Source organism: Colossoma macropomum, unplaced genomic scaffold (assembly GCF_904425465.1).
Source record: "Colossoma macropomum unplaced genomic scaffold, Colossoma_macropomum, whole genome shotgun sequence".
In the NCBI taxonomy this organism is placed as follows: domain Eukaryota; kingdom Metazoa; phylum Chordata; class Actinopteri; order Characiformes; family Serrasalmidae; genus Colossoma; species Colossoma macropomum.
In genome coordinates this window covers 17,429,019-17,441,699 of record NW_023494809.1, presented here as the reverse complement: position 1 = coordinate 17,441,699, position 12,681 = coordinate 17,429,019, and the positions used below count along the sequence as shown (strand labels likewise).

Below are 12,681 nucleotides of genomic sequence, written 5' to 3'. Positions count from 1 at the left end.
GTCCACGTTATGTGCACATAAAACATTAAATCATACTGTCAAATACCAGTTCTGTACATTAATGCAAATATTGTACATGCTTCTTCTTTAAGCCATTTCTTCTGCACACATCTAAAATATGCTCACACCACTCATATTCAAAAGGTTTTGATCCAAAGTGTTTATTAGTTATCACTGAAATTTGTTGACAACTGTTTTGCCAAACCCAGGAAAATGCAGTTTTCTTCTCATATTGCAGTATAAATGAAACCAGTCCTGCTACTGAGGATGGCGCACATCATAAAATTCGGGGCCAGTGCGTTCTTCTTAAGATCCCCTTCCCCTGACCTCTGTGCAGCACTGACCACTGCACTAGTGTGGAAAAAATGGTTTGATATTTATGCCCTACGGTGGGACAACGTTAGCCTTTCTTTCAAATTGTTGAATCCTCAATCGTCATCTACTGTCGGTGTGATGGTCACTCCTCTCCTGATCTGACCCCAGCCAATCAGACTAGAAAGAAAAAAGGAAAATGAGAGGATTAATTACATACAGACAAAAATATCCAAGGAAACAATTAGCCTAACAAAGACTCAAACTAGGGCTACAAAAATATTTTGATAGCTGATTGAATCCTGTAACAACAAAATGTTTGGCAATGTTCTGACAAACTGAGGTTAACATTACATCTCTTCAGGCTGCAGGTTTAACATTTTAATGGGCTAGTTCACTAAAACTCTTAACTGTAAACAGGTTTCCATGACAAGCAGATGGCATTTTTTTCTTGTGAAAACTTTACAAAATTACTTGTATTTTAAGCTAATTAAGCAGTTGTACTTAGTTAGCTAGCTAATGTATGTAACAAGCTGAGGAATGGTCAGTATTTTTTTTTGAAGTTTCGATTCCCCGGCCAGGCGACCTCTCTGTGTGCGTTTGCGCAGGTTTCCTTCGGGTGCTTCACACAGTCAAAAGACATGCAGTCGGGACTGTTAGAGATACTACATTGCCTTGATGTATGTGTGAGAATGTGTATGTCTGCCCTGTGATGGACTGACGACCTGTCCAGGGTGTTTCCTGCCTTCTGCCCAATTAGCGCTGTGACAGGCGCCAGCACTTGCACAACCCAGGTGGATAAGTGGCTTAGATGATGAGTATTTGAATGTCAGCTTCCATATGTATTGTGTGTGGACCAATGGTCCAGAATTACTTTGAATAAAGTCTTGTTATATTTATATTAACGTTAAGAAGAACAGTACCATTTCAGAGATGGGGCTCATATTCAGAGATGGGTTATAACAGTGATGAATTCTATTCAGTTAGCATCTGCTCAACCTTCACTATACCAAGCTGAACAACTCGCCTCTACAGAATAAGTTTTCACTTATAATCTGCTTACCGCCAATGTTTCTCCACTCGGCGACTCAGGGCAATCTTCTCTCCGACCTCTGTGCAGACAGGGTTGGTGAGCACAATCTTGGCCAAATCAGCCTTTACTGCACTCACGCGGCCTCCCGTCGACAAAGAGCCGATGTTAACCATCAGCACTTCATTCTTTGACAGCTTCTGAACCTATAGGCCAAATGAAAGGGTTAACATTAAACACTGCTCTCATTAAAAAGAGAGAGACTTTCATTTCAGATATTTACATTCACAGACAGTTTAGCACAGGGGGGTTCAAACGTTTTGTCTCAGGGGGCCAAAGTTTGTTGTGGCCAAGGGCCAAAAAGACAAAACAACAAGAAATAAAGAAAGCACATGGGTTACAAATGAAGTTTTAAAAAATTACATTACACTACACTGTGTTACCAAAATACTTTGAAAGAAAATAAGGATTTAATTAATTATACATTGTATAAAAATATGTTCTCATTGGGGTGGGGTTTAGATAACATTGTGGTGGGCCTAATCAAACGTCCACATAGGCAAACTTTGGCAGCCCTACTTTAGTATCTATACTCCCTGCCCACATTATTAGCTCCACATAGCATGTATACAGTTTACACAGTTTGTTAGCCATCTTCTAGCCTAGGCGTGCCCAAATAGCATTATTTGTGGTGGACCAAGGGCCAAAAACACAAAACGGTACAAATAAAGAAGGCAGGTAGATTTCAAATAGAGTTTTTAATTTTTTTAAACTATACATTACACTAACATTACTTTAAAATACAGTTTATGAAGGAAAACAATAATTGAGTTCTATAATATAAAAATATGTTCTCTCACTGAGTGAGGGGGTGGGCTAAAGATGACTTTCTGGCTAGCAAAATCAAATGTCCTCTCTGGCCACACTTTGGGCAGCCCTGCTTTAGCCCTTATTAGTGGTCAGTTTCTGACCACACAGCCACTCTAGGCTGGATAATTGGATGGGCTAAGCCTATATAATGGACCTATAAGGTAAGGGATTGTAATAAAGTGGTCAGTGAGTTCCTTTGGTTGTGTCCGTATGTACCCAGTATTTCACTAACAAATTACAAAACAGTGAGTATTTAGCTCACCTTTGCTGCTTTCTTGTCACCTTCAGTGCGGACACCGAGAAGCCTTCTCAAAAGGAAGTATGAGATCTCCAGCTCCGTGAAAATTTCAGGAAGTGCCCCCACTGCACCGAGCACCTGCCCCACCATACGGTCTGCTCTGCACAGCGTCGGGTCAATTTTGGTGCCCACACCTGCATCAAAGGATGCATAGGAGTTAGATGTCTTTCCTTAGAGCCTTACATGGCTTAAAACTCCTCTTTGCCCCACAAACACATACCAATAAGGCCACCAGGAGCAGCATACTGGAGGTCGTTGTGCTCAGCGAACAGAGACACAATCTTGGAGAAAATGGGTTTGCACATGAGCTTCCCTTCGTGGTCTTTGGAAACAATACCAGGTCTGACCTCGATCTCTTGTCCCACCTTACAATATGAATATAAACAGAGACAAAGGTGAGAACAACATACAGACACAGAAAAGAGCAGCTGTTTTGAAGCAAAAGGTAGTAAAGAGATTATCCCCTCTAGAACTGTAAAGCTAAAATTCTACTGCATGTAAACAGAATTAGCCAGTACATTTGTTCTTTGTTTTACAGCGTACTGGGTAAGGTTTTCATGGTTGATTAAGGTATACAGTTCAGACTGTGGAAACGAACAGGACCGTATTACGAAAGCATCGGTGTGCACCGTTTGGTAGGTACTCAAAGACAGGTTAAGTTATTCCAAATTAACTTTGTTTCAAGTTTCCAATGAAATGGTTTCACATTACTGCATTTGAAATTCATAAAAAGTAGATGTTCTATTTATTGAACACTAGGCAATATACCGTCTGTAAATTGTTACTGTGATACTGGCTTTCACATTATACATTTTGAAGTTGTGTGGTGTCCCAGTATGAGGAACACTTCATCGAAGTAGTTTTTATGAATGGGAAATATTAATGGTATTTTTCAATAATTGCTGCCATTACACCTCCATGGTAAACAAAAAATGTACCAAAGGCCATTTTGTCCTACATTACCCCCCGACTTCACTGGATATTCTGAATTATGAAGTTAAGGAGTCAAAAAAAAATGAATAACTCTACATACTACTCCTATCAACCTAACACTCCTGTGCATTAAAACGACGTTGCATTAAATGAAGCCTACTGCTATACTTATATATAACCACTTTAACTCTTTAATGGCCATTTCTGCCATTTTCTTGCACTTATCCATTAATAAAGTGATTTCTGAATGCTGCTGCTCCATTTGATATGTAAAGAATATGATCCAACAAAGTCAAAAATATATACAGCAATATATACACAACAGTGATAGAATAGAAATATGATAATATAAATAAAACAAAAAAATAAAAGCTTGTACAAAGGTAATGGCACATTGCTTGCTGAATTTAGCATATGTAAATTGAAATAATGCATAAAGTTGGCAGAAAATGGCACATTCAACTGTATTTCCTTGTAGTGCATGTTATGACATTTGACCAGGGGTTTCCAAATTTTTTTTAATAAAACTGTATCAACACCAGCTCCTCAAACCATAGACTAGTACTGCCATAACAACTTACCTACAACATTTAACTTCTTTAGTTTCTGTGGGTGTTTTATTTAATCAAAATGTTTATTCAATTCAACAAAAGTGAAATATTTTGGTCAAAATGATGCAGGTTAATCTTGGATCATGTGAAGATGTAAAACAATCTCCTTTTTAAAAGAGATTAAGTGGGTTAATCTCACCTTCAGCACTCCTTTCAGGATACTGCCTCCAGCTACACCTCCTTTCAGATCGTCCACTTCACAGCCAGGCTTATTGACATCAAATGATCTGATTACTGTGGGGGGAAAAGACAACTTTTCCATTATACTTATGGACAAAATGGAGTCTTAAATAAACCTTTTTATCTATTATAGTTTACTTAACCCAAGTGGAAATTTACCAATAAGCCTAGGCTCAGAGGTGAAGTCGCGAACAGGCACAGGAATCTTCTTTACAATGTACTCGCACACCACCTCAATGTTATACTTTAGCTGGGCAGAGATTGGGATGATGGGAGCACCTTCTGCAACTGTGCCTGCAGAAAAAAGAACATTTTATGTGAAAAACTGTATTCATTGATTTTCTCTAATCCAAATGTTACATTTTCAGAATAACATTTAAAAAATGGAACATAATATGTAACCGACACATACTTGTGGGGAAATACACAATTTTTTTTCTAAATTTCTGCATAATTAAATAGTTTATAGGCAAATAAAGCCATTTAAAGTGGTTTGACGTGAAACGCTCCATTCTAGAGGAACTTGCAGAGCCAGAATAGTTCACAGTGGTGGTAAGAACCAGTTTAATGCCTTTAAAAGTTACATCACAGAAAAGTATTACATGAAATGTTATGAATACACTGCCTGATATGATAGTTTTGAGGTGGTTTTGCAAAATATTTTTTCAAGTCCATTCATGGTGGAGGGATACATGCAGGGTGTTGTGAGACACAATACCCCTCCAAAAGAACTTTTTTTTTTTCAGGTTTATCACTATTTAACATCAACATAACACATACAAACTCAGAAGACAGGTGTAGGTTCACTAGTGGTTTTGGATAGTAAATAAAATGGCTATATTTGTGTTGTAGACATCACCACTGCAAAGAAATATGAGTCTACAAGGTTCTCCATAATGAACCATTTCACATTAAACCACTCTGGATGACTTTGTTTACATTTCAACCACTGAATTATGGAGACACATTTAACCCCCCAAGCCCACCCCCCCCAACCCCAAGGTTTTTTTTGTTTTTTTTTAAACAAAACCAAAAAATAACACAAGGGACAATTTATCATATTCAGATTAAGCCTAAGCCTAGACTACACATACTTTACAATGATAAATTATTTTTAACACTATTGGAACTAAAATTTAGTTTAAGACTAGGCTTAATCCATGTGTAGGGAAACTAGGGCCCCAATTTTGTGTATTTAAAAACATATCGCAATTTAAACTGTATCTTAGCTTACATTTACCCTTTCTATGTATCTTGTAAAACAATCAATAACATTCAACGGCTAAATATGTTCACTTCAGTAAATTAACTAGAGTAAAGTGGTTTAATATAGATACATTTTTATGCAACATATGCGTTCATTACTGCCTGTAAAACCTTTTGTTTCTGCAAAATTAATGATCTTACTGAAAGCAGCAGTTTCATTAACATCATCACCAAATTAGCAGGCAGCTAAAGACTCACCCTGCACGAAAGCCAAGATTTGTTCATACTGCTCTTTGGCTTGACTCTCTTTCACCAAGTCAATCTTATTCTGCAGGATGAGGATATGCTTTAACTTCATGATCTCAATAGCAGCCAGATGCTCTGACGTTTGAGGTTGAGGACACGACTCATTACCAGCTGAAAGAAGAAAACCGAACAGGTGCATGTTAGTCAAGACTATATGGTCTAACTTGGGTGTAAATCTCTGACCTCACAACAATTTGATTTAAATAACCTATCCAGGGACAAACTATACAGAACATACAGGAGACTGTACTACTAAAACTTATTCCAATCTATTCCAACAGTGTGACAATTTACATGCATACAAAAAAAAATGTTTAAAATTAAGAAATGCACCATAAACAATTTTGTCCCCTGACAAAAACTGAGCTGTGAGCACCACAATTTCTTGTTAGCTTGAATGACATTTCTGGCAATGTTCTGCAAAGTTTGGCCAATCTCACAACAGACCAATTAAATTATTTTGGAATGATTCAGAATTATTTTATAATAAACAGTGAATGCACAAATGTTACTGAAAGAGCTATCTACAGAAGTGAAATATAGACACAAACAATATACCACACTTTAAAATTAAATTAAAAAGAACTTTAAAATGAGCACATAACAATTTTTAGACCTGATTATATCAATTCCAACACTCCAAAATTGGCCCCAGATAACAGCGTTGATATGGCCTGAACCTGTGCCATGTCCAGCATACGCTTGTGGCCCACAGTAACTAGAGCAAGTAGTTTAATGTGACTTTAAAGTGGGTTGAGATGCTGCCCTCTCACAGCTGTAACAGATAGTTTTACTATTAAATTCTGCAGTAGAATAATAATAATAATAATAATAATAATAATAATAAACAACATTCTTATTATTATGTTTCATCATACTGTTCAGAGGGTATATATTTAGCAGGCAATAACATCATGAAATGAAATTCGATATTACAGATCACACACACTAAGAGTCCAGTCACCAGCTGATCAATATCTGGATGCAAAAGCTACATCTGAAAAGGATAAGCATAAAAGCACTGCGTCTTAAAGGACGATCCAATAACTGATTGGACAACAGTGATCGGATATTAAAGCCAAGTGTAAACAGGACCATGACATTGAGACCACCTTGCTGGTGGCTAAAGTGGAAAAACACTGACCGATGAGAAGAAGAGCAGCATCCATCACAGCAGCGCCGTTCAGCATAGTGGCCATCAAAATATCGTGACCCGGGCAATCCACAAATGACACATGTCTAACAGGAAGACAAGTGAAAATAAGAGTGCATGTTTGATCAAACAGACAGGACTGTTATTTTTCTCCCCTGAAAGCTCTGTCTCTGTACAGAGTGCACCGCTTCCTTTGAAGTTAACAGAACTCCAGTGGAAAAAGTCATACACAAAAGAAGACTATGAGTATGGAGACACCAACAGCATTCATATAAACAGAGATATTTAATTTCTAAAACAAACATTGACAGAAAAACTAGAAAATTCACAATCCAATACCTCCAACTGCAGAGTACACTGTTCGGCCTGTCACAATTCACATATCAAACAGATCCAAATGTACTTTCACAATAAACGGACTGCGACAAATTGTCATATTTCTCTCTTACAGTAAGAAACTGTAAGCCTGTTGGACACATCCATTTGTATGTGTTTATTGCCAGGTTATGTTTTATACGATTTTCTTTATTACTATTCAGCAAGTCCATTTTCATTGTCACGAGCACCATCACTGTCGTCGTCATCACCGAGCTCAAAGGTGCATCAACAATATAGATGCCTTGTCTTTGAAAAGCGGTGGTCCAAAATATTTGTGACATATATACCAATAAATTACTGCAAGTAGATAATTACAATATATTACTTATTTCTGTTCTCCTTATACAAAACTTCCAAGTACAGTATAAAAACACCTTAAAATGTTTTCTCAACAAAACAACAGCAATTATTAATGATTAATATGATTATTAATAAGAACGGTAAATTACTGCAGAGGAACAAAAGAAAAAAAAACATTAACATACCGGACTAGTTTGAAGGAGCCTTTAGTGCCAGGAATGTCTGTGGGGAACTCATCCGGAGTGCTACTGCCACATGACCTGTAACACTCAGGCCGCGGGCAGCTGGGGTCGTCCAGTTTATACACCTGATGTGAAAATTTAACATCACCCAATATAATATTGGATTACCCTTTTCTTCCTCAAATATCAATATTAACTTTATAAAACCTGTCAAACAAGTTAAACGACATTAATTAATTGGTATAAATGGAACCAAATGGAACCATGTATTATAGTTTACTACAAGGTAATATATCTGTAGAAAACACATACGGCAAAGCCTTATTTTTTTTTGTAATTATCTGAAATTTGAATGACTTGCATCATACAGAATTTTAACAGAAACAATCCCTTGCTATTAAAAAAAAACAATACCTGCTTCTTTATCTGCTGCATAAATGCATACTGCTTTTAAAAAAGGAAATGTATAAGGATTTCTGTATATTAGAAAAAAGCAGCATTCTGGACTTTGTGGTAGGTAGGTGGCTAATGTCTACTTTGCCAGTGCTATTCTGTAATTCATGCACTGTATCAGAGAAATCACTTACACAAAAAACTGTATTAGGCTACATCCATGTTACAAACCTCACTGTCCAATTCCAATTTTTTGCTCAGATCCGATCTTTTTTTCTTTTTTTTTACTCAATGGTATACATCTGCATAGACAAGTGACTCAAATCTGTTTCTGATCACAGCAGTGACATCACATGAGTCATGAACAACAAACAAACTAACCAGCAGAACAAGCCTTGATTACTAAAATCTGAAAACTAAAATCTTACTAAAATCTCTATGTGGGGGGGAGGGAGAAAAACAAAACAAAAACAAAAGCACATGAATTTCGATCTGACCACCCTCATTACGGTCGCGTGGCCCTGAATTGAATATGTATCCAATTTAAAACCACATATGAAAGCTGCTCAGCTCTGATCAGATTTGTGTCCAAACAGCTTTGAAAAAAAAATCAGATCTGTGCGACATAAAATCAGATTTGTGCCACCTCAACCGAGTAATGTGAAATTAGCCTTAGGTATGACTCCTAACATATGTAATGATGTGAATATATACGTCTTTGTAATAGCATTTCTTAGCATTGTTGCCACCACATAAGCCCTTTTGAAGAGACATATGCTGGGGTATAAACTGATTCAAGCTTAAGCTGAATCAGCTCATTGCTGTTTTCAGATGGTCTTTTGCATATCAGCACTTAAATGAGGCAGTTTTACTCACCTTGGCGTTAGCATAGCCCAACTTAATAGTAATGTTCCTCTCCAACTCATTCTTGAATCGGACAGTGTGAACTCCTGAAATTGCCTTCACCACTGTCGACTTCCCGTGGGCCACATGACCAATTGTTCCTGTAGTGAAATTAGAAAGACACAATTTTAGGTCAAATAAATTCTACATTCACAGTCTGATACAGTCACAAACTGTTTTGTTCACTATAGCATATACAGGTGCCATAATGTTTTTTTTAAACAATTAATGAAACAAATCGTTTACTAGTAAACACTGTGCATTTAAATGTGGAAACGTGAAAAGGTAAGAATGTTAACAAAAAAAAGGAGACATTTAACATTACAGAATTGCATGCAATGTAAGAAATGCTTAACACCGTGAAGAAATATTTACTGATAGTCACTGCTGAATGATCCTGACAAAATTAACATATACACAGCTTAACTGTCCTAAAATGTGGAAAATATCAGCTGATCACCACTATTATCACTGAAGGTCAGCATGTTGCTACACGCAGACAAACAGCTACTGCTGGAACAAAACCCTATTTCTCCAAAATGGTAACTTTACAGGAGAAAGACTTCTATCCTTATATTTTAATATCAGTTAATGCGACCAGGTTCTCTACCATGTAATTCTGAATCATTTCTATTCATCACACAATGTAACGGTCAGCTGGGGCTTTCTAATGAGTAAAAAACAAACAGATATGAGGTATTGTTCCAACACTGACAATATAATTCCCCACCAACCCACCTATGTTGATTGTGGCTTGTCTGCTGATGATCTCCTGTGAGAGTGGAGTCAGTTTGCTCACATCCTGCAGGGAGAAATGTTAACAAGTCATTACACATACACATTTATCCAGAGCCATTACTGAACATTTGGGGGCCAAATGGATGGCCATTTGGACAGCCCACACACCCCAATCACACCAAATGCATTATTCTGTGTACACAAATAAGAATTAATACTTTTCATTAATTTTAATGAAGCAACATTGTGACAATCTCTCTGGAATCACTGCGCTTTTGACAACTAATATTAATAGGGATGCACAATCATGATCAGAATCAGCCAAGATCAGGTAATTTATTGTTTTTATTTTGGTAGATCTGTGATGTAATTTTATGATATAATGACACAAAGCAGGTAAGTGCACTGGAGCTGTATTTGAGTGCTGCAGCTACGCCTGTACCAAAACGCCATACCGTAATTACACATGGCTCATGGGTCTAAATATCCAGTTGCCTCTTACTGTCAAAGTAAGACTTTGACTCATGTTATTTAAATAGTTAACTACTTTTAAAACGAACATTTTTAAATGGCAGTTTGGCCGATTAAAGACCAAACAGTGTTGTTTATTCTGTGACTTTGGTTAACAGAAAGTACTGGAGAGGTGTTATTACATCTAATAAATCTCAGCCATCGGCCAAAATGGAATCTAAACCCCATAAAAATGAATAAATCAGTGCATTATTAAAAAAGAAAATTTATATATATGTATATATATATATATATATATATATATATATATATATATATATAATTAAGTCACACATTCATGGGCCCCTGGCGACTTTGAGGGCCAAAAGTGATACATTATAGAAAATAAACAATCCTGCACATACGTGTAAGTATGGCAGCCCTCAAGTAATTAAAGGGAAATTCCACCAAATTTAAAAAAAAATGACATAATTCAATGGTTGGGTTTGGTGTGAAGTGCTCCGTTCTAGAGAAACGTGCCAAATAAGAATTTTTCACAGTGGTGGTGATAGGAACCAGACATCTGAAGAGTTTAATGCTTCTAAAAACCCCCTTACAAAAATGATTACACAAAATGGTTATATATACACTACCCGACATCTGACACCTTGTTTTATAATAGTTTTGTGATAAAGCTTTGGCTTAAAATGTATTTGAATCTATTTATTCTAATCCATTCATGGTGGACAGGTAGATGAAGGGTGATGTGAGACAAAAAAAGATAACATTTTTTTCAGATTTTCCTGTTATCACCATTTTACCATCATCAACACGCCATACAAAAACACACGTAGGTTAACTGGTAGTTTTGCATGGTAAATAAAGTGTCCATATTTTTTGTTACATACATTGTGCCCCCTGGTTCCTATCACCACCACTGTGAAGAAATCAGTCTGTAAGTTTCTCTACAATGAACCATTTCACATCAAACCACTCTCAATAAATCTGTTCATTCAAGGATTGAATTATTTATAAATTTTGAACATTTGTGCAAGGTCCAGTAGTAAATATAGGTAGGGTTAACATTTTAGTCTTATGGTCAACCACAACCAGCTAACGTACGTTATGGTTTTGTTGGGCTTCCATTCATCCATCCAGAACTACTGCTGCTTCATATGGCTTAATCCACCCCTCACATCTGTATCATTATAACGCCCGTGCTTTTAGGGATAAAACTGACCAGAAAAAAGTGTATGGAGTGAGGTTAAACTAAACCGGTTCCCCTAAAAACCACAGTAAGAAGAAGCTGAACGCTCCTCTATCTGCCAGTCAGTCATGTGGAGACGGATTTACACCACAAAACAACTGAACCCGGACATGAGACTGGACACAAACGAAGACAACATCAGATAAAACACTGACAAAGTAAATAAATTCACTTACTAAAGTGCTGAGATCTTGTTTAGCCAGATGCGGCTGGCCCAGCGTTACTCCCTCATCACCCGCCATCTTAAAGGAAAAGAAATGAGAAGGTGACCGTGCGCTGCCTGAACGTTTCACCAAACAAAAAAAGATGTTTCAACAGTTAAAAAAGGGCTGGACTTTGTAAATACACCACAAAAGGCAGTATCTCCAAATTCACCAAGCAGTTTAAAATAGATAACGTATGAATACAAAAAAAGTAAAAACTCGTGGGTCGTGTACACAGGCGTGGATGATGCAATATAGGCACGTAGTGATGAGGAACCATGTGTTTCTACACGAATATACATAAAAAGACTACTGGATGCTTTTCTGTCAGTTGTGTCTTAACCTAAAGCAGGAAAATGAGCGTAGTCATCAATACAGCGCGATATTAGAAATGTATAAGCTACCTGTGCGATTTCTGAAACACGTTGAGGATGAAGCCGATAGCGACAAGGGTCCGTCTCGTGTGAATGGCGTCATCAATTTTGTAGTTTTTGGCATTATAGTTGTGTAGTCCATTTTTTTGTCGTTTTTTTCTACCCATGTTTAAAAACACTGCACTCTTACCTAGTTATTGTATTTAAAAGGACATTTTTTCCTAAAATATGTCCAGGATGGTTGTAAATTGTATACTCTTTGTTGAAAAAAATGTAAAACATTGTAAAAGTCGGCTGCTTAAAGAACAGAATTCACATTTTTGATGGCTAAGTATATTCTTTGAATAACCTGGATGACAAAGTTTTAAAATATAAGTGTGCATAAATGCATAAATGTGTATAAACCATGAATTCACATTATGCTGCTTGCAAAGAAAATATATTTCCATATATTTTTCAAAATATGTGTTACGTTCATAAGATATTTCTAAATGTTTAACATATATATTTTGCACAATTATAATAAAATATCACATATATAGCACATACACCGATCAGCCATGGCATTAAAACCACTTCATTTTTTCAACTCCA

The 12,681-nt window shown here is 36.7% G+C and overlaps 1 protein-coding gene across 1 annotated transcript; it reads right to left on the bottom strand.

Annotated features, from left to right (window-relative positions):
• Positions 1 to 136: 136 nt before the first annotated feature.
• On the bottom strand, positions 137 to 11,790 carry eif2s3 (eukaryotic translation initiation factor 2, subunit 3 gamma). The gene is made up of 12 exons (XM_036558455.1): positions 11,687 to 11,790; positions 9,794 to 9,857; positions 9,029 to 9,156; positions 7,763 to 7,884; positions 6,891 to 6,985; positions 5,699 to 5,857; positions 4,394 to 4,528; positions 4,194 to 4,288; positions 2,731 to 2,875; positions 2,475 to 2,644; positions 1,376 to 1,548; positions 137 to 492 (listed from the first exon to the last, which is right to left on the bottom strand). Exons 1-12 carry the CDS (start codon positions 11,750 to 11,752, stop codon positions 429 to 431), a joined length of 1,416 nt encoding a protein of 471 aa, XP_036414348.1. The 5' UTR covers positions 11,753 to 11,790; the 3' UTR covers positions 137 to 428.
• Positions 11,791 to 12,681: the final 891 nt, after the last annotated feature.